General features: G+C 39.3%; 2 protein-coding genes across 3 annotated transcripts; one reads left to right on the top strand and one right to left on the bottom strand.

Annotated features, from left to right (window-relative positions):
• The first annotated feature begins 8,434 nt into the window (after positions 1–8,434).
• Positions 8,435–11,162, top strand: LOC140267421 (inactive serine protease 35-like). Of its 2 annotated transcripts, none has more exons than XM_072362691.1 (2): positions 8,435–8,515; positions 9,203–11,162. In XM_072362691.1, the coding sequence occupies exon 2, from the start codon at positions 9,207–9,209 to the stop codon at positions 10,641–10,643; it is 1,437 nt and encodes a 478-aa protein (XP_072218792.1). In that variant the 5' UTR covers positions 8,435–8,515; positions 9,203–9,206; the 3' UTR covers positions 10,644–11,162. The 2 variants fall into 2 exon arrangements, with proteins under 2 accessions (XP_072218792.1, XP_072218793.1); XM_072362692.1 differs by lacking the exon at positions 8,435–8,515 and adding an exon at positions 8,605–8,674.
• Positions 11,163–16,304: 5,142 nt separating this feature from the next.
• Positions 16,305–17,279, bottom strand: LOC140266776 (C-C chemokine receptor type 8-like). Its single transcript, XM_072361878.1, has one exon. It carries the CDS (start codon positions 17,268–17,270, stop codon positions 16,305–16,307), a length of 966 nt encoding a protein of 321 aa, XP_072217979.1. The 5' UTR covers positions 17,271–17,279.
• Positions 17,280–21,657: the final 4,378 nt, after the last annotated feature.

Genomic DNA, 21,657 nt, shown 5'->3' with positions numbered 1-21,657 from the left:
TGTGTCAAAGAGTAACGTCATATTTGGTTGTTGAGCTGATCTGCATTCACCTAATGTTAGTATCTGGTAAAGTCCAGATGATTTTATGCCCTGATATGTAAAACCTGTGAATTGAAAAAGAGCGTAATAAACAAATTAATGTTTTTAAGTCAATGTTAGCATCTGTCTAGTCTCCACAGCTAGCAGGTGTTTGGCAGTCATAAAATGAATGAGGATTATGAGCTTTAAGTGAAGATATAAAGGACAGAGAAACTGTACCACGAAACCCAGTGATAACTGACATAATCTCAGGCTGTACATCCAGTTGGTTTGTGTGATGGGCAACTTGGATACAACAGCTATGTTTTTCGTTCAGATGGATCCAGATGGAGACAAAGATGATAAAGAAAGTGCATGCAGTTGAGAGGTGGATGATTTATTCAAGTGTAATTATGGACTCTAAGTGTCTCTAAGTGTAAGTGTTAGCCTCGCCAAACTGTCTCCTACTATTTCATGGTGCTGTTGAAATTCAGAAATTCTTTTTTTAAAGAGAAAGTAGCCAAAGTTGGATGGCCTGATAACGCTGCAAATGCAAAAACCCAGCAAAATGACAAAATGGAAACCACAAAAAGAGTGAAGGGAATTACTTAATCTAGTCATAATAACGTTCAAGCTGTCAATACTTGCCAGTTGTCAGACTCTTGTTTCTGTTCAATTACCACCATCAATGCACTGCCTGTAGGCTGACAAAAATAAAAACAATTCAGTGAGCAGCCCAGCTTAAAATATGTTTTAATAAGTGCATTGAGGACACATGTGGCCATGGTTTAAATTTTTTAATTTAATCTAGACTGCAAAGTTTCCATGGAAGATGAAAGTTTTTATCATATCAATATGTGAGTGGTCTGCTACATCAACCACCAATCCACACTGTACAACAAAATGCTGGCTCTGGTTGGCTAATGGAAATGACAATATTTTGTTAGGATATGAAATCAAAACTACTTGGGTTGTAGTTTTGATTTCAAACCCTAACAATAATGGTTAGGGAAAAAACTAGATGCAGTTGTATCCTTCATATTGAGGTGCAGATATTGTGGGGTAAATCTAATTCTTCTGCTTGAAAAATCTCCACTGTCCTCCCTCATCCCAGTGGGTTCATCTGAGGATTACAGGTCTTCATATCTATCCATCTGGTAAACACACAATGCTCAGATTTCTAACGCACGGTGTGATGGAAGAGAGTAAATCAAACAACTCAAAGCAGTGACCCTCACCATGGCAGAGGTTCTGTGGACACCATGTATGGACCACACACTCGTTGAGGAACAGCGGAAACCACACACACACACACACACACATGCACATCTGTTTTGATTTGGAGTAAGCAAACAGCAAAGTCCCCCTCCTCTTTCTGTTGGAATGATAACATGCACTCACCTCACACGTCAGCACTTTTATCACAACTTTGTCTTTCTGAATTAGATCTGGTTACAGATTGTCACAGTAAATTGAACTGATTGAACTTAATTACATGATTTAAAAGTTGATGAGAAAAAAAATCTGACTGTATCTGTGAGTCAGAATGAAGGCAACATTTACAAATTTCCTTACTTTTCAACTTTCATCGTCTGGTTTCCTGGTCTGGTCTAGTTCACGCTGTGTTCTTTCACTGAACCAGTAAATGCCTGATAAAGAAAAAAAAAGAAAAGAAAAAAATGTGGGTGAGGTCACAACTTTTTTTCATACACTTCATTAAATACTTTATGTATGGTGCCCAAACAAAACACAAAATAGTGAATATAAAACAAAACAAAGTCCCAAAGCGGTCTCTCTGGGTCCTGGGGTATCTTTCATCCACCACTCTTCAAGCCTCCTCACATGGGCTTTGCAGGTTTCCCTGAAATTGGAAAAAGGCATCATGAACAATAATGCATTAAGAATAATACAACAGGCAGTTCAAATGATAAGTATCTATTCACAAAACTCACAAATACATTTTCTAGTGTTGTGATCCATCCACCTAACCCTGTTTACATTAACTTCCATTTTTAATGATATACATCACAGAATTTACATTGTCATTGATGGTGTCACCATTAATAGTGTTCCACCATCAGTGTGACTGTGTGTTGCAGTTGGGCCAAAAAAACCTTGCACACCTACTTCTACAGAACAACTCTTCCTTTGGCCTGTAAAACTGAAGCTGCAGGCAGAGTGAAAAGTTAATGACTCCCATTGCAACAATAATCTCCACTAATTTGATAGACATCAGATATTTGTTAATCTGTCTCTCCAATCATGTCACTGAATTAAGGCATTCATGGGCAGTGTTGGGAAAAGTCTCTGGTGTATATTATTTTAGACTCAAGCTGATTTTTGAGAAATACCAGACCTTGTTATACCAGACCCTGAGTTCCTGGAAAAATGTGTAACAGTGTTCTGTACAATATTTGGATTTGGGAGAATTTTCTACCAGCATCCAGAGCTCTCAATCATAACACTGGAAAGATAAGACTGATTAGCATTAATCATGTAATTGACCCGTGTTCTGCACGATCCAAAGAGTCCTGTTCCATATTTAAAGGGGCGTGTCTCTAAAAGTCCCACATGGCCCGCATGTGTGCACACAAATGCAATGCACATGTTCATTCCATGAATTACAATTCATATCATATATTGTCTTGTTATAAATTCACTAATGAATCCTTTTTGTTTCAGTATTCATGCCTGTGTGCATGCAATAGCAAGTTACTTAAGTTGCTTGTATTAGCACCTGTTATACCAATAAGTGCCTCTACACATGCTTGGATTTTGTCTGAATTCGCAGTGTTCAGTGCGTGTGTCTCAGTGCCTCACCCTGAAGAAAAGCAAAGCCACACATCCTCCATCAATCCCTCATGGCTTTTTCAGAAGCCATCACTGCACATCACCATTATGATAACTAAACTCAGGCATCCTTGTAGGCATAGTGTGGCATAATTGTGGTTTACAGTACATGGACTTTAATTTCTTTTGAACCAATCATTTGGAATCTTGTGTCAATATAAAATGGCTCAGCCAGCAACATGTATTCACATGTAGACTGAATCAAACACGAATACAGACCCACACATTCAGTTGAAGATATTTTCAGACTGTTCAAACAACAGGTCACACTGGGATGTGATAATCTAATTCCACTGGTGGTCTCATAGGAAATTTCCATTTAACAACAGAATCCCACTAACTGATAATTATGGTTGGATGGGAACTGGAAAAGTTACGAGACGCATTGACTGAAGGGAGCCAAGATAAACCAACGCCCCCTTGACTCTCAGCTTTCTGCTCACTTATCTCTCCCACACTTGGCTTCTTTGTGAATACTATCAGCTGTGTCTATGTGAAAGAAAAGAGAAATAAAGACATTAAAGAGAAGGAAAAAGGACTGTAAATCTGAAATTCGTGAGAAGGGAAGAATGAGCAGGCAAAAATGAGTCATCAGCCATCCCAGGGCAGTAATGTTAGTTATCTCTTGTTCTCCAAAGACTTGACCCCTTTATATTAAAAGATTTTTATTATGTCACCTTGACTACAGTGATGTTATTTCCACTACATTAAAGTTTCGTAAACTTTAATGGGGGGGGGGGGGGTTACTGAGATTAATACCATTTGCATGCTACATTCAGATTAATTTTGGCTTAGTTTTGACATTCTATGACAGAAAACAGAGAGACTGAACGGTTAAATGAAGGTGGTAGATATAACGTCAAAGCTCACCAATGAAGGTGTTTTTTATTTCTTACCAAATTGGTGAAAGCTAGCTAAAGAGTCACGCCTTGCAAAACTACATCTGAACATCATGTATATCCTAGCTGGCCGTTTCCCTGTTTCCACCCACCCTTGTGCTGAGAGAACTGGTTGCTAAAAATCTTTACGTTTTCAAAATAAATGAAAGTGTCCACGACAATCAGCATATGATTTGGCTTATTTCCATCTCTATGTTTTTATTGTGGCACTCTTTTTGAGGAACTTTCAGTGTTAACCCCCCTCCCCCTACAATAGTATCATATATTGGCCATGTTTGCAGCTAAACATACCCTTTAAGCCCCTTTATTGTTGCTCCCCTATTCCTAAAAGTCCACTATTTGCTGATTAGCAGGACATGGATATAGATTTGAATCCATATCTAAAAGTGGATAACACAATTGTGTGAAATTATAATATATTTATTCTTGCCATCACAAATCGTATATGGTAAAATTTGCGAGAATAAAATTCCTCACACCAAAGGTAACAACAACTGAAATGTTGTTCTGTTGTTACTACAGTTGTTCATTATATCATTACTATAGTAACTTTGTCATTTATATGCTGGAGTACATTAAATGTCCCATACCATACAGATTATTATTTGAGTTTGTGGGTATGCTGTAGATGACTTATGAAGAAATCTGTAACAAATTCATATAACATTGATGTGAAAGTAGAAAAAGCATAAGAAACTGAATATCAAGAGCTGTCTGAAGCCAAAGCTTTTGGCTCAAAAGGATTCCATTTACAAATGCCAATGTCATTATTTGACACCTTGGACATGTTGAATATTGATATCTTTTATGGCACAGGATCTTGAACACATAGTGTTAGTGACCTGTAGAGCAGAAGTCATCCTTGCTTTGGAAAGGGATTCATTTATGTTGAGAACATGCCAGAGAAAACCTCGCCTGGGCCCAAAGGAACAGCTGGGAGAAAGACTGAGTCACAAATAGCAAACAAACACATGTGCACATGTCTCCTGAAGTAGTTCAGACCCTTAGATGGACTGGCTTTACTAACACAAAAAAGGTTACAACTTCATCCAGACTGCTGTCACTAGAGTTTGAGGAGCAAACACAAATGATTTAATTTCATCCGCTTCTGAGGGCAAGAGAAAGAAAAAAAAAGTCCTGCTTCTCACACACATATGAAGTGCACTAAACGCGTCAATGCTGGTGTCAGTTCAAGTACTCTGTAAATTACTCATGAGAAGGCATGAAGAAAAAGCAAATCAAACAATATAGACACTGATAAAACCAAATACTGTATTGTGATACATTTGTCATCAAAGAGTGATTTAGGTCAAAATAGTTATCACATGGCTGCACAGCCTCACCTCACAGCGAGAGGGTTCCTCCGGTTACTCCGGCTTCCTCCCATCGTGCAAAAAACATACCTGTTAGGTTGACTGGTGATTTAAAATAGTCCCTCGGAGTGAGTGCACGCTTGTATGGTTGTGTGTCTTGCTTGTCTCTTGTCTCTGGCGACCTGTTCAGGTTGTACCCTGTCTCTCGCCCAATGATAGCTGGAACACATAGTTGATGAGAGTATAGAATAGTTTCACTTGAACCAGCTGCAGCAGGAAAATTATGGTTGTATTACTAACAATTAAATCTAACAATAAAATGTACAGTCTTTGATGTTTCTCTGCATTCAGTGAGTTTGACTATTTGTTAAATAATATTCTTGTTAAATATTGGCAGAAAAAGTTTGACATTTAGGAAAATCTTTGTTCTCTTGCCGCAGGCAGCCTCGCTGATCATCATCAGTCAGGACTGAGCAGAAATAATCCACCTGGCTAAGTCACAAGTCCACCTCTTTAGCTCTCACCATGGCAGAGAAATATCTGAACTTTACATATGGGAGCAGCTGATTAAGCTTTCCAACGCCTCAAATCCATTGAGTTGAAAAGAAGACATCTAGGATGTAGGGCAGGGGCAGATTGGAGAAATAATAGGAGGAAATTCAAACCATGTCTTCCTATGATCACCATGGGAAATGTGAGATCGCTAACAAATACAGTGGATGAGTTTGCCATGTTTGTTAGTTTTGTTAGGTTTTAAGTTCCTGGTTTAGTCTTTAGTTTTGCCATGTTTTCCTCAGTTTCTTCTGCCCTGCAATCAGCTTCACCCACATCACCTGTGTATTGTCTCAGCTGCACTCACTCACCAATCACCTTTAGTCTCCAGGTTTTGCCATGTTCAATGGCCAGATCCTCACCGTCATCCAAGCCATGTCATAGCTACTCATGTCCAGTCAGGTTTGGACCCATGTTTTCTGTTTAGTCATGGTCAGGTTTTTGTTTTGCCAAGTTTTTTGACATAGTTTAGATTTGTGTTAGATTAAGTTTTACTTTTGAAATATCTGCATCCGAGTCCTACCTCCACTACGCCAAGCCACCATCCAATGTGACAGAGTTAAGTGCAGCGTTGTCAGTGCCATGAGCACCCAAATGTTGTATTTCCGTCAATGCTGTTTGGAGCCAGGACCTTGACAAACGTGCATCGACTTCATAAGTGATTGACTTCAGTTCTTTGAATGAGGAATGAATGATCAATGCCCGATATTAGCAGCTCCAGCCTTTGTGCTAAATTAAGACAACCAGATGTAGCTTTACAGTCAAAGTCATGGTATCATTCTTCTATCTAAATCTCATAAACAAAGATAACAAGCTCTCTTCCTAAAATGCTGTATAACAAACATTATCAATGCAAAACTTCAAGTTGTGTTCTATAATGTGGTCTCCTGACTTCTCTTTGACAAACTAAATGACATAGGGACATAACTTATAAATGAATATTTACATGAGTTTCTGCATGTGCTGGTGTTATAGTGGAGCACGAAACCATGAAACACATGAAACACATGAAAACAAAGTCAGAAAACGACTATACCTTATGAGTGTTAATGCTTTGCATTTCGTACATAAATCAAACATATCTATTTTGTAAATCCAAAATTGTAATTTTATTTCTCTTGCCCTGATTCAGTTTCAACACATTTCTATTTTAACAGCTATAGCTGCACACAAGTTGTAATCAGCACACAGTTGATTTTAGATACTACTTAAGCTTAAAGTTAGTAATTAAAGCACAAATCATTTACAGCTTGCTGTGACAAACTGAACTCCACAGCATGTGTGTATCAACAGAGATCAGATCTTTTAACCGAATAACCTTTTCTTGTTCCATATGCAAAAATCATTCTTCTATTTGTGATCCCTATCAAGGCTCTGCAGCTGGAGGGATGTTGTGTTTTGGGTCATTTGGACCGTCTGCCTCAGTGGTTGAATTTTCTGGCACACAGTGCAAACGTTGTGAGAAGTAAAGGCATACAGAAGTGGATTCAGGCAACCATTCATAAATGTTAGCACTCCAAAAAATGTTCCATGTGTCTGCACAAAGCCTCAACAGGCCCTTGTTGTTGAGGCACATAGCCAGCACATTTATGAATTGATATGGAAGCCACAGGACAAACAAGGTTACAGTGATGCTGGTTACCAGTCTAGTTGTCTGAGGGTGGTTGAATACGGCTACCTGGTTCACCCTCTTCCTACTAGGTTAATGTTCTGGAGCAGAGGAGACATTGGGTTACCACTGTGGAGGTGAGCTCCGCCATGCTGCAAACCTGATGGTAGATATGCAGTAAGTCAGGGAAAGACAAAATAAATGAGATGAGATTGCAAAAAAGGAAGCAGTGACACTGAAGCAAATGAAGGGTGATTCTAAAAATAACTCTTAAATTATAGCTACTTGATTAAGCATATTGGCCTTTTTTAAGTGAATTTGGAATTTCACTTACTTCCAAATAAAACTACATTACACGTTCAATTTATACTCCTAACTTAATAGATTGTTTTTTTTTTTTTCAATGAAAGGTGAATATAGGAACATATTCAAATGAAACACAGTCTGTAATAAGCAATGAAAATAATGTAATTGAAATAAAGTTATACAAAAAAATACATCAATGGATATTTCATGGATATTTCTAACACATTTGGGGCTTTCTGATCAAACGTGGTAAATTTAACAGAGCTTTGCAGAACAACTTCAGTGCAGTGTTTGCCCCGATGAGCAAAATGGTGCTGAGATATTAGAGGTGGAAACTCCTGCTTGTTCTGAATTTTTTATTTTTGTCTTTATTGCTGATCTCCAAAGTTCTGTCAAAATCGAAACCGATGACGTCAATTATTCAGCTGCTGCACAACAGAATTTTGGGTGATGTTTGCAATACATTAGGTCAATAACTGGTTAATCCTGATATCATCTCAAATACTCTCACATAATCTGTCTCTAAAACAGCTATGTGCGTTGATGTTGCAGCGTCCAAAGAAGGAATAAGGAGTTATTGGACTGAGTGAACTCTTGTTGCACAGACCAGTGAAATGAAACCACCATCGGTTACAGATTGCTCAAATTTGCCCTCCACCTGTTTGTAGCACCAATTAACAATTTTGCTTGCAGAATAACCAGAGAGCAATTTTGTCTTGAAATTTTTAAATGGTTTTAAAATCATATTCATCTCTTGAAAGCAGCAATGCTCTGTGTATATTCACTACGTAATGAAAAGGCTTCCAAAAGAGTCTCCGCATGGCTTGTCACGTGATCATAAAGCTCACTCACTCTCCTGAGCTGGCTCGCCCTCTTAACTAATGACTTTTTTTTTCACTCTCAGCCTTGGATGAAGATTTCTATCAGCACCTTTGACGCAGCTTCTCCTTGAGATGCAGAACATATAAGTACGTGTATTAATACTTTATATTATTTACATTTTTTTTACGGAGATAATGGAACTAAAGTCCATCACTTGAGTGAAAGGTTTTTGTTGTTTTTTTAAACAGACGTTTTCATAAATGAGCGGTAGAACACTCGCTGGAGGGGGTTTTAAGTGTTTTCAGGTAGGGACTTTTTAATTGTGTTTTTCTATCGTTTTGCAACTTACCTTTTATTTTTATGGTTTTGCACGGAGAGAAAAATCAAACCATATCAATATTATTTGTTTTAACATTGAGGCTACCAACGTTGTTTTCCTCGTGCACTCGTTAGTTTTCTCTTTTACCAGTGATGCAGTTTTAATTTCGTGAGATTTGAGACCGTTTCTGGCTTTCTTAAATACTGTAGGTCTTATAGACATAATTATTATCAGAATGTAGTAAATAAAAGGGTTTCTTTGTTGTTAGATTACAGTTAAAGTAAGGGCTTGCATGCATTATTAATGATGACATCGTGAATGTTGTTCAGGTATCTATTGCTTGTCGGTTTACAATAATATTACAGACATAATCTTCACTCTGCTGCTTCTTTATTACTGTGTTGCTTATGGATTGTGCGCCATCTGCTGGTCATGTATATCATAGCAAATTTAAAAGAATGTTACTTCTCTCCAGCCCTTAGAGGTAACTGTCTTTTTGACCTTTCATTTTCAGTGGGATGGGCCTTGAACACTTCATGTGTGTGCTGCTTTATGCGGCTGCTCTGACAGTTTCTGGTGTTTTTTCCAAGAATGAGAGCAGTGATGCGTACAGGTGGACCAGGAAGAGTCTGCCGGGGCTGAAGGTTACACACACAGCACTTTTAAACAAAACCTTGTTCAAAGGCCGAGAAGAGAATGAAGTAGGAGGGGAGATAAAGATGCTTTGTGGAATAGAGTGTCAAAGCAGCCTACCATCAATAGACCAGACGGAGCAAGAGAGGATTCTGGGATATGAGACAATGTATGATAATGGCACACGCACACATACAGATATCAGTTTGCAGTGGATAAACAAGACATCTGGAGGATTGCCAACAGGCTCGTCAGTTCGTACACGCAGGAAACGGCAAGTTTACGGAGAAGATGGACGCTTTGTGATATCGGATTCACACTTCATCACCAACTACCCGTTCTCCACTGCAGTCCGCCTCTCCACAGGCTGCTCTGGAGTCCTTGTATCTTCAAAACACGTGTTAACAGCAGCACATTGTATCCATGATGGCAGTGACTACCTGGACAGTGCTAGAAGGCTTAAAGTCGGCGTGCTACAGATTAAGACCAAAAGAAGAAGGATGGGAAGGAGGAGAGGAGGGAGACGAAGGGGTGGCAGGAAGCGAGAAGGAAAGAGAGATGAGAGGGAAAGAGAAGAGCGGCTAACTGTGGAAGGTGAGGAGAAGAATGGTGCAGCAGAGAGGAAGAAAAGGGGAGGTAAAGGTAGAAGCTACAGAGGAAGAAAAGGGGGTGAAGAGGGAGAGGGTGATGGTGGAAACAAGGAGCTAAAGAGAAGAAGAGGAGGAAAGGAAAACAGTCCCAATCGTATACGGCGGAGTGTAGGACCAGAAAAGCAGCCTGTTTTTCGGTGGACTCGAGTGAAACAATCCCAAATCCCTCAAGGATGGATCCACACCAAGAGCTCCTCCAACTCTGTGTCCGATGACTACGATTACGCCCTTTTGGAGCTCAAACGACCCGTCAACCAAAAGTACATGGAGATCGGGGTGGCACCTGCTGCAACACCAATGGAGCGCATCCATTTCTCTGGCTATGACACTGACAAAAGCCTTTTGGACGGACTTGGAGATGAAAAAGTGATTTATCGCTTTTGCTCAGTTGTGAAGGAGTCTGATGACTTGATGTATCAGCACTGTGACGCACAGCGTGGTGCAATAGGTGCAGGAGTTTACATTCGTCTGAGACAGGACGCGACAGGACACAAGGGCAGGAAGGGGATATGGCAGAGGAGGGTGATTGGTGTGTTCTCAGGCCATCAGTGGGTGGAGGTGGAGGGGGGTGAGCAGAGGGAATTCAATGTTGCAGTGAGGATCACGCCTCCCAAATATGCCCAGATCTGCCACTGGATTCATGGTGATCCGAGTCTTTGTAAAGAGGTTTGACTGGACAGATAAATGGATCTTTCAACACCTTCCAAGACACTCTAAGAACATGTCTGGTAAAACTTAAAGACACTGACTCACCACATTCTGAGTTACAACGACATGGAAGCTGTGTACAGTGTAAAAAAACTGTAACTTTTAGTGTTAAGTGCGATTCCTAAGTGCAGACTCCAGTGAGGTTACGTTACAAGAAGGCTACCATCACCATTCCTGCAGCACTGAAACAGCCAATAGCACGTCTCCAAAGTCCAGATGACCTATTTCTTATTTTGTGTAAAATGATATGTTCCTCAGTACATTGCAGCATGAAAGAGAAAAGCTTGGTAAATGTTTTCCCTGTAGTTACTCTTACTGTGTTGTTACTACTTTGGATATTATTCATAAAAGTTATTCTATGGGAATCTTTGAAAAATGCAGTAATTATGTCAAGTATTTTTCTGTGATACTCATCTTATCTATGTCCTATGAAACATTTGTATACTAACACAATGCAAACACCAATAAAACTTTTACTTAAGACTTTTTACACATTCATATCAGAGCATCTGTCCTATATCCACTTGTGTTTCAGGTGTGTTATACTACAGCTCTCAGCAGCTAAAGAAAAGTTTGTACAGGAGCATGTTTACAGTATCTCCTTTTAACACATGCTTAGTTTCCACATGCACCAAATGTTTACAAGAGTTGGCACATCTGGCCCGCAGGTCAGTGAGTTTACCAGCAAGACTCTTTCACTACAGAGCCCTGCTGCCGTTTCTGTGGTTTGGTGTTGTCTCGATGAAATGAGCGCGACCTTCCTGGAAAAGGCAGCTTGTGTTGCCCCAAAACATGAATGTCATTAATCACGAATAGTCTCGTCATTGCACTTACACGCCTCCATACCAGCAGTGAGGCTGGATTTTAAACTGTGCACCGATGACAGGTCAGTTGATTCCTTTCCTCTTTAGTCCTGAGGATGCAGCGTCTATGATTCCAGCTCATCTAGAAGCTCTAAACCCAGATCCAAAGTGTTTCTGGGTCTTATTTGTATGCGTGATTTGTTTTCTCTTGGCATGGTGGAATTTTAACATTTTAATTATTTGATTCAGTGAGGAACTACGCTCACTGACAGTGTTTTTCAGAGGTGTTTTTCTTCAGATCCATGTCTATCTTCACTTCGGACTGTCCTCCCGCTAAATTCATGTCAAATAACTTAATTAGTGGAGAGATGTTAGTTTAGCGTAATCTATCACGTCTTTTCTTTACCCCGTACCATCTTTTTTTTTAAAAACATGTTGTTGGCATAGATAACACACTGAGCAATTATATTTTAAAAAAAGCTTCCCAGTTTCATCATTTGACGTCATCTTTGAAACGTTTTTAACCAAATAAAGGTTTTATATGGTGGGATTTGTAGATTATTGCTTTCTGTTTCTGTTTCCATTTATACAACATAACATTTTTGGGCATGATGTTGAAACTAATGCAGCCTTAAGGTTTTAGGCTTTTGTTTTCATCTTTCCAGCTCACCAATGGTCTTGTATCTGACAGGTAAGCAACAGTCATACTGTCTATGTTATATTAGGGAAATACAAACAAAAGGAAGGATTGCTTTAATGTGAAGAATTATTTGTATCTAACAGTGAGGATAACTCATGTATCTTTTTATTAAATGTACAAATTAGACCATTTGTTACACTGGTGACACACAGCTCAGATCAGCAATTCTGGGTGGCCGACAAGGGTCAAACGGACGGCAACTGCTCAATACGTCTCAGCTCGAGAAAACAGCTTCAAGTACAGAAACTATGCAAAATCACAAACTCAAACACAAGTCTAAACGAGATACAAAACGAGGAAAGTGGTGCAAATGAAAAAAAAAATGTGCTGCAAAAAAACAGACAGATGCATCATCATCAAGCCTGCTTAGTAAGACAAGATGATTAGAGATTGATATAAAACCTGTTTTAATAGTACATCAAAAGGCTCCCATACCACACAACGGTGCACATTATGTGTTACAGTATGCTTGTTAATGGCAGCAGTTAACTTGTAAGCAGTTATGAATTATCTCCATTGTGTGTCAAGAGGTAGTGAAGAGTATTAGGCTAATATTCACCTCAATAATGTTACTTAGGCTATCATGTTTCTCATTTTTAGTTTTCTAGATTATACTGATCCATCTTCTTTTTTCCAGGCTATGTTTTGCCCTTACTATGGACAAGATCTGGGAACAATTTACATGTTCTGTGGCTCATGTGGCTCTAATGTGCATTTTTTGGCAGAATATGCAGACAACAGTAAGTGGACTCATATCCAGTTTGTTAATAACATTGATGTAGTTCACACCACATCTTTATGTAAAATGCATTATATTTTACTTTTAACAGCTTGTGTTGTGTAATAAAGTAACAGTGCAAGCTAACCAAATCTTGACCCGTGTGTCATTGAGGTGCAGATAGTGAGTTTCACTGCCATATGGGTAAAAAAATGGCATTTATGCAGGTTCTGATGTTAAAGGACCTCCACTGGCCATCAGAGGCAAAGTGTGATCATTCTAATAAAATTCAATCTCTGCCTTTATCCCACTTAATGTTTGTCAGGATCAGCATCAGATGACACTCTCCATAGGCAAAGTGGTGTAACGCAGCCAATGACCTGGGAGACCTGTGTGGAACTTTATGACATTGAAGAACATGGCTTATTTGTAACAGAACTGAAAATACAGGTAATAACTGTTGAACTTTAGACACTAAAGGTCAACCTAACAGTTTGTTATACAATGATTTAAAAAAAGTCCAAAACCAGGTGAGTTTTCTATTCCGAAGTCCATGTCCTTTGCAAACTCTTCATAAGTCATTGACAGTGGAATTTCCATTGTGTTTGCACAGGTTCTGCTGCATGGGAAGCGAGACTTCCTTTGAAACACCAGCTTTGGTCTTGGGTTAATCCCAGATGGGGACAGAGAACTGAGTCCTGTGGCGAACATCAGGATGTCAGCCAGGGAAAGTCCCGTTTTTTTATCTGGAAAAAAAACGTTATAAAGTGTTAAAATGTGTTTTATTAAACCTGTCATTCATAAAAGATGAGAGAAATGGGAACAATTGTATGACATGCTATTGTAATAAACCTTCTGTAACGAGGAGACTGTCTCTCCAGAATGCTAGTACTCTGGTTTCCTCTTGGTGTCTTGTAGTGCCTTGTTCATTGGGTTGAACCTCAAAAAGGTTATCCAGTGTTGTGGATGTCAGCTGTTCCACACTTGAGCACATAAATGCTGTAATGGAATTTTATATTATAACGTTAGTGTCTTGCTCGATTATGATTGTGTGCTGAATCAATGTACTATTATGTGCTTTAGTTACTCTTGCAAAAACGGGAAGCTGCATGTGTTGTGTAAATGTCTGATTTTACAAGTTTGATACATCGTACTCAGGTCATGACCAGGAATCTGTAAGCACAGATCCACAGAATGGACGGGACATCTGCTAAAGGTATGGGAGACTGTGATAAGAAGGCCTTTTGATGTACTATTAAAACAGGTGTTTTAAATCAATTTCTAATCATATTATCTTACTAAGTAGGCTAATCTACATGCAAATGTGCAGCATTGTACAGTGATATAAACATAATATATATATATATATATACATCAAGTAAAAGTCACATTACTGTTCCCGCTGTATTTTCATGCACTGTAGTGGTTCAGTCAGCTGTTCTGTCTCTCTCCATCCCATGTGTCTCTCTATTGAGCTGTTACACTGAGAGCGCCCCTTGCAGGTTTGGAACACGATCGTTTTTCGTTTGAAACTCGTTTCTTGGTTTGCAGATCGTTTCTCTATTTGCAGCACGTTTGGTGATGATGCATGTGTCGGTTTCTTGCAGCACTTTTTTTTCATTTGCACCACTTTCCTCGTTTTGTACCTCGTTTAGACTTGTGTTTGAGTTTGTGATTTTGCGTCGTTTCTGTACCTGAAGCTGTTTTTTCGAGCTGAGACGTATTGAGCAGTTGTCGTCAGTCATTTATAGCTTGCTGTGACAAACTGAATGCCACACCATTTGTGTATCAGCGGAAAAAATATCTTTAGACTGAAATAGCCGTTTCCTGTTCCGTATGCAAAATTTCTCTTCTATTTGTGATCGTTATCAAGGCTCTACAGTTGGAGGGACGTCTTGTTTTGGGATCATTTGGACCGTCTGCCTCAGTGGTTGAATTTTTTGGCACAAATGCCGTGATAAGTAAAGGCATTGTTGAGTGACTGATTAGGTTAGGAGAAGAATAGCTTAAAAAGAAAAAAAAACAAATCCCTCATGGATGCATCCACACCAAGAGCTCCTCAAACTCTGTGTCCACTGACTACGATTATGCCCTTTGGGAGCTGAAACGACCTATCAACCAAAATTACATGGAGGTCAGAGTGGCACCTGCTGCAATGCCACTGGCACATATTCGTTTTTCTGGCTATGACACAGACAAAAGCCTTTTGGACGGACTTGGAGATGAAAAGGTGATTTATTGCTTTTGCTCAGTCGCAAAGGAGTCCGATGACTTGATGTATCAGCACTGTGACGCACAGCGTGGTGCAATAGGTGCTGGAGTTTACATTCGTCTGAGACAGGACGCGGAACACAAGGGCAGGAAGGGAATATGGCAGAGGAGGGTGATTGGTGTGTTCTCAGGCCATCAGTGGGTGGAGGTGGAGGGGGGTGAGCAGAGGGACTTCAATGTTGCAGTGAGGATCACGCCTCCCAAATATGCCCAGATCTGCCACTGGATTCATGGTGATCCGAGTCTTTGTAAAGAGGTTTGACCGGACAGATAAATGGATCTTCAACACCTTCCAAGACACTCTAAGAACAGGTCTAGTAAAACTGTGTACAGTGTAAAAAACAATGTCCTGAGCACCCAGGGGTTTCCATCAATGCTGTTTGGGACCAGGACCTGACCATCTACACCAGTTCTTTGAATGAGGGATGATTGCCTATAAGACACCTTCCCATTGCACTCAAAAGCCACATATTAGGAGCCCCAGCCTTAGTGCTAAATTAAAACAACCAGCTGCAAGCTTTGTAGTCACAGTAGTTGTGTCCCTTTCCTCATCTTAATCTCAAGAACAAAGACCACAAGCGCACTCACTAAACTGAAAGAAAACCAACATTATCAATACAAAACTTTTGTTGTGGTATAATATATTATAGTGTGGTATTCTGACTTCACTCAGAGAAACTACACAGTGACAGAACTGAAATGACATGTAAGAAGTTTTAATGTTGTCAGAAATAGATACAATGTCAACAAAATACACAGTGTAAGAACTGAAATATCCTTTCAGAAAATCTTTATACATCGCAGAAAAATGAAAACAGATATTATAGCTGAATTTTAAATGAGTTTCTGCACCTGCTGGTGTTACCGTGGAGCACATCCTCTCTGTTGCCTCTGTTTTCATCTATTTTATGGTCGACAGCAGAGACAGAGTCAGAGTATATGCACACAAATCAGCACACAACAGATTTTAGATGCTGCTTCACATTAAAGTTCATCATTAAAGCTCAAATCATTTACAGCTCTGACAAACTGACTGCCACACTCTGTATGTATCAACAGAGATAAGATCTTTAGACTTAAGTAATCTTTTCCTGTTCCATATGCAAAAATTCCTCTTCTATTTGTGATCATTATCAAGGCTCTGCAGCTGGAGGGACATCTTGTTTTGGGGTCATTTGGACCGTCTGCCTCAGTGGTCGAAGTTTCTGGCACACAGCGCAAATGTTGTGAGAAGTAAAGGCATACAGGAGTGGATTCAGGCAACTATTCATAAATGTTAGCGCTCCAAAAATTGTCCGTGTGTCTGCACAAAACTTCAACATACCCTCATTGTTGAGGTACGTAGCTGCCACAATCAGCAAATTGATGCAAAGATATGGAAGCCACAGGACAAACAAGGTTACAGTGATGCTCGTTACCAGTCTAGTTGTCTGAGGGTTGTTGAAAAAAGCTGCTTGATTCACCTTCTTGTGTAGCCGAAAATACGCAAATGCCACAATGGAAAGTGAAACAAATACCACCATGACCTCCGTCAGCAGCACGGCCAACTTCTGGGCCTCAGAAATGAATTGACCTTGGCAGCATGTCCATTGTTCATCTGTGACCAGCTGTTGAACGACCAAAGAAGGGATTGACACCATCATTGCAACCAGCCAGAGCAGAACCAGCAGCATTCTTATTCTTACTTCATTTGAGCACCTCTGTCGGTGCACCACCAGTAGATAGCGGTGGACGCTCAGTACAGACACAGTCAGCTGGCTGCTGTAAATGCTGGAGTACACAAGAAACATCAAGAGCTTACAGGCCACCAGGCCCAAGGTCCAGCTAGAGAACAAAGAGTAAATCCACAGTGGAAGGGTCAGCAGACAGATCAGGTCTGACATGGCCAGATTCAGCATCAAATGCTGGCTCAGACTGGACAGGTGCTGCCAGTTAGGCTTGAGAATGATCACTGCAATGTTTCCAGGAACTCCCAGCAAGAAGCAGACGGACAGCACCACTGCAGAAACCAGACTGATAGAATCCAAGGAGGCACGAGGCAGATATTCTGAGGAGGAGGAGACGTTAGAAGTGACCACTGTGGAGGTGATCTCTGCCATGCTGCAGACTTACTGGTGAGGTTGTGCACTGAGCAAGTGATTGTAGATATGCAGTGAGATAGGGAAGTAAAATGGAAATGAGATGAGAAGCAATGACACTGATGCGAATGAAGTGAGATCTTGAATATAACTGTTCAATCATGGTAGCTTCATTTCGCATTTTCATGTGAGTTTGAAATCTCAAATTAAAGTTGTTTTTCAACTTCTCTAACATTGGTGGACAGAAATAATGGAAGTCAAACATTTTTGCCTTTCATTTTTAGACATAACTTTGAAAAAACTAACGTTTTTTTTAAATCAAAGGTGACTGCTGGAACATATTCAAATGGAAGTCAGCCTTTAATAAGCAATAAAAACAGGGCTGTAAAAAATAGTGAGGTCATGAATCAGAACTTCTAGCCAGGTTCGGGGGCATGCTCCCCTGGAAATTGTTTTAATTCCGTTATATAAATCTGACCATTTTCAGAGTCTTAAGGAGCAAAAACAACATTGTAATGACTTTTAGGCTTATTTGTTTTGTTTGTTATCAAAGAACATCACCCTCATCCTAAATGATTTGCAAATGAGTTACATTGTGAAATTGGAGAATGAATTTCATCAAGTCATGGATTAGGAATAAAAAGGAATTAACTGTCCTGGGACAGAGGGATAATATATACAAATGCTTCAAATTTCCTTCAGTATTTAAAATAGATACCCAAGCCCTATTACACTATCATGTTGATGACAGTGCCTAATCTGTTCACTCTTGTTAAGGAAAGCCAGCTTTTGAACACATTTCTATTATAATCTTACACAATCCTTCAATTATCATGCATTATACATCTGACATTTAAAACGTATACAGTTCTGGCATAGTCTCTTCCTTTTATAGTACCTGCTCTCCCTCTATCTCTCTCTTCACTGATCCTCTTCTTGCTGCTTAGCCCAAAGATGAGCTTGGTCTGGTTCAGCCTTTTCCTCCCTATCCTGTTTTCCCTTTAGTGAATAATATAAACACAGTCATTAACTAAAATGACATAAATGAAAACATTATGCCATTTCAACATCATGTAATCAGATGTGTCAGAAATCTTAAAAAACCTTGAGGGTAGTGCTGAGCTTTTGAAATTTGAGGTAAAAATGGAGCTTTCTGAAGCTTTTTGAAGGACCATGATAGTGACGTGAAGTAAGGGCAAGTTAGCACAGAAAATTATTTATTATTATCATTATTATTTTGAAAATTAACTGGGTGTTTTATTTTTTTATTTTGTTTCTGCGCACGACTTCCTGTCCCGCACGATCTGCTCTGTGCAGTGTTGCTGCGTTGCATATATAACAGAAATATATATAACAGGTTCAAGATCCAACATTGAGAAATCAACACTGAATAAAAGTTTCATTTTCAATCGAAGACGTCACTGACATATCAATCGCAAAATGAATGTTGACACAACCGGTGGAAATTGATTGACGACAGGTACTGACTGAATTAACCAAAATTAAACTTTGATTTGATGTTTCCTTGCTATCTGAGTAGTACGCTGAGTTTAAAAAAAATCATATATATAAATATAAATATATAAAATAACATTAAAATGCATTATTTTTCTCACATCTACCACTTAAACTGCTGTCCACCTGCATTTTTAGCTTGATGTGCTTCTCTTCCAGTGACTGGTGTGACTGACTGACTCACTAACGGTAGTGGTAACAGCATCAAAGTCCGACTTGTGTGTGGCAGTTACCATAGAAAGTGCATGTTGTTGATGACGCGCAGCACGTATGCCCAAACTGAGCCACTGTTGTATTGAACACTCGCGCTACTCTTGGCTCTTCAAATATAAAATCACCACAATTTAAGCAAAAAAAAAAAAAAAAAAAGTATGCTAGTTATAATTCTTGTTTCATGCTTCTATATATACTCACATTATGAGTAAAAAGCAAACACAGTGTAATTTATCGGCACTGAAATTTCACCATCGTATTTGCAACTATGTTCAAATTCATTCTGTTGTGCCCTGTAGGATATTTTTGGCTTCATAGTTGAGCTCCAAAGTTCTCTCGAAATGGAAACCGGAATAACTTGATAGCAACTTTGTCTGTAAAGTTTTAAGTGGCTTTAAAATTATATTCATCTCTTGAAAGCAGCAATGCTCTTTGCATATTCACTACATAACGAAAAGGCTACCAAAAGTAGTCTCCACATGGCTTGTCACATGATCAGAAACCTCATTCATGCTGCTCAAATGGCTCCTCCTCATAACTAGACATTTTTTTTCACTCTCAAACGATGGAGGTTTCTATCATGACATTTAACGCAGCTTCTCTTTTAGCTCCAGTACATAGAATAACTGGAGTTTTTTTTTTTAGTGTTTTCAGATAGGAACTTTTTAGATTGTCTTTTACTGCATCCATTCACAGCAAACCTTTTTTTTTCTTTTTATCTTTGCACAGAGAGAAAATCAAACCATATCAGTATTATTTCCCTTAACATTAAGGCTACCAACGTTGTTTTCCTCACGCACTCGTTAGTTTTCTCTTTTACCAGTGATGCAGTTTTAATGTCGTGAGATTTGAGATGGTTTCGGGCTTTCTTAAATACTGTAGGTCTTATAGACGTATCTTATAGGATGTAGTAAATAAAAAGGTTTCTTTGTTAAATAACAGTTAAAGTAAGGGCTTGCATGCATTATTAATGATGATATTGTGTGAAATTTGTTAATGTAATTATTACAGGCTTGTCTGTTTACAACATCACCACAGACATAACATTCTCTCTGCTGCTTCTTTAGTTACTGTGTTGCCTATAGATTGAGATTGTTCGCCATCTGCTGGTCATATGTCTCATAGCAAACTTAAAACAATGTTACTTCTCTCCAACTCTTTGAGGTAACTAACGTTTTGTGTTTTCATTTTCAGTGGGATGGGTACTGAACACATTATGTGTGTGCTGCTTTATGCCGCTGCTCTGACAGTTTGCTTTTGCCAAGAATGAGAGCAGTGATTCGTATAGGTGGACCAGGAAGAGTCTCCCGGGGCTAAAAGTTACACACACACAGCACTTTTAAACAAAACCTTGTTCAAATGAGATAATGTTTATGAGATTCCATTATCTGTTGCAGAAAAAATAAATGGAAAGATTTGTTAGCTTTTACATTAGGACATTAGAAAGTGGCTAGTTGTTCCTAGATGCTTCAGTACTGTGGCACTGTATGGGAAAGGCATACTCCAGGTTTCTAGACTTGTAGAGGAGTTTAAATGTACTAAAGTTAGGACAGAGCTCCTGTTAGCTAATAAGAGAGTGGCAATTCAGTTTGTTAGGAAGACAATAAGGAGGCAAGGCAGCTTAGAGGATGCTTGTGATTGGGAGATGCAGGTAGATTTAGCAGATAAGCTTGTTGTTCCCCAGGAAATAACCTCTACAAATGTAAGGCCTGATTTAGTCTTGTGGTCTAGGAGTAGAATGGGAGTCTATTTGATAGAGCTGACTGTTCCTTGGGAGGAATTAGTGGTAGCAGCATATGAAAGGAAAAAGCTTAGGTATGTGGAGTTGGGGGCAGAAGCAGAGCAGCGAGGATGGAAAGTTAGGATATGTCATAGTGAAGTGAATATAGTGAAGGAAGTGTCAGATGAGGCAGTAAAGTCCAGTCAAAGGATTTGGATTAGAGGAAACAATAGTAGCTGGAGGCCCAGCAGGGGGAGCACCTAGGGTAAACAGACTCTTGGAGGAAGTAAGGAAGAAATCCGAGATATATTTAAATGGAGGGTGTGCCCCATGTGAGCCTTTTGAAAGCAGGCGGTTTTTAGGTGAAACAGCCAATAGCACATCTCCAAAATCCAGATTACCTGTTTCTCATTCTGAGCAAAATTATATGTTCTGCAGTACATTGCAGCATGAAAAAGAAAAGCTTGGCAGAAATGTTTTATCTGTTATTACATTGACTGTGTTGTTGTTCCTTCAAGTCACTACAAGGTCCAAATGCCTATCAGACACCTTCCCATTGTCCTCAAAAGCCAGATATTAGCAGGTCCAGCCTTTGCACTAAATTAAGAAAACCAGCAGTAAATTTTAAGTCATAGTCGTGGTGTCACTCTTCTAGTCTAAATCTTACGAAGAAAGAGAATAAGTACACTTCCCTAAATACTGTAAAATAACACTTTTATATTGTGGTGTTCCGACTTCACTTTGAGAAATTGAGTGACACAGTGACAGAACTGAAATGACAAGCAAGAGGTTTAATGTAGTCAGAAATATATACAATTCCTTTCCAGAGAATCTTTATACACTGCAGGAAAAAAAAAGACTTCATTGCTGAATATCAAAAATGAGTTTCTGCACCTGCTGATGTTACAGTGGAGCATATTCTCTGTCTTCTCTGTTTTAATCTACTTTATGGTTGACAGG

Source organism: Leuresthes tenuis, unplaced genomic scaffold (assembly GCF_036924035.1).
Source record: "Leuresthes tenuis unplaced genomic scaffold, fLeuTen1.0.hap1 SCAF_13, whole genome shotgun sequence".
NCBI lineage: Eukaryota > Metazoa > Chordata > Actinopteri > Atheriniformes > Atherinopsidae > Leuresthes > Leuresthes tenuis.
This window is presented reverse-complemented; position numbering and strand designations above follow the sequence as displayed.

Coding starts and splice junctions, on each gene's coding strand:
- LOC140267421 (XM_072362691.1), top strand. CDS start 9,207: ATGGGCCTTGAACACTTCATGTGTGTGCTGCTTTATGCGGCTGCTCTG.
- LOC140266776 (XM_072361878.1), bottom strand. CDS start 17,270: ATGGCAGAGATCACCTCCACAGTGGTCACTTCTAACGTCTCCTCCTCC.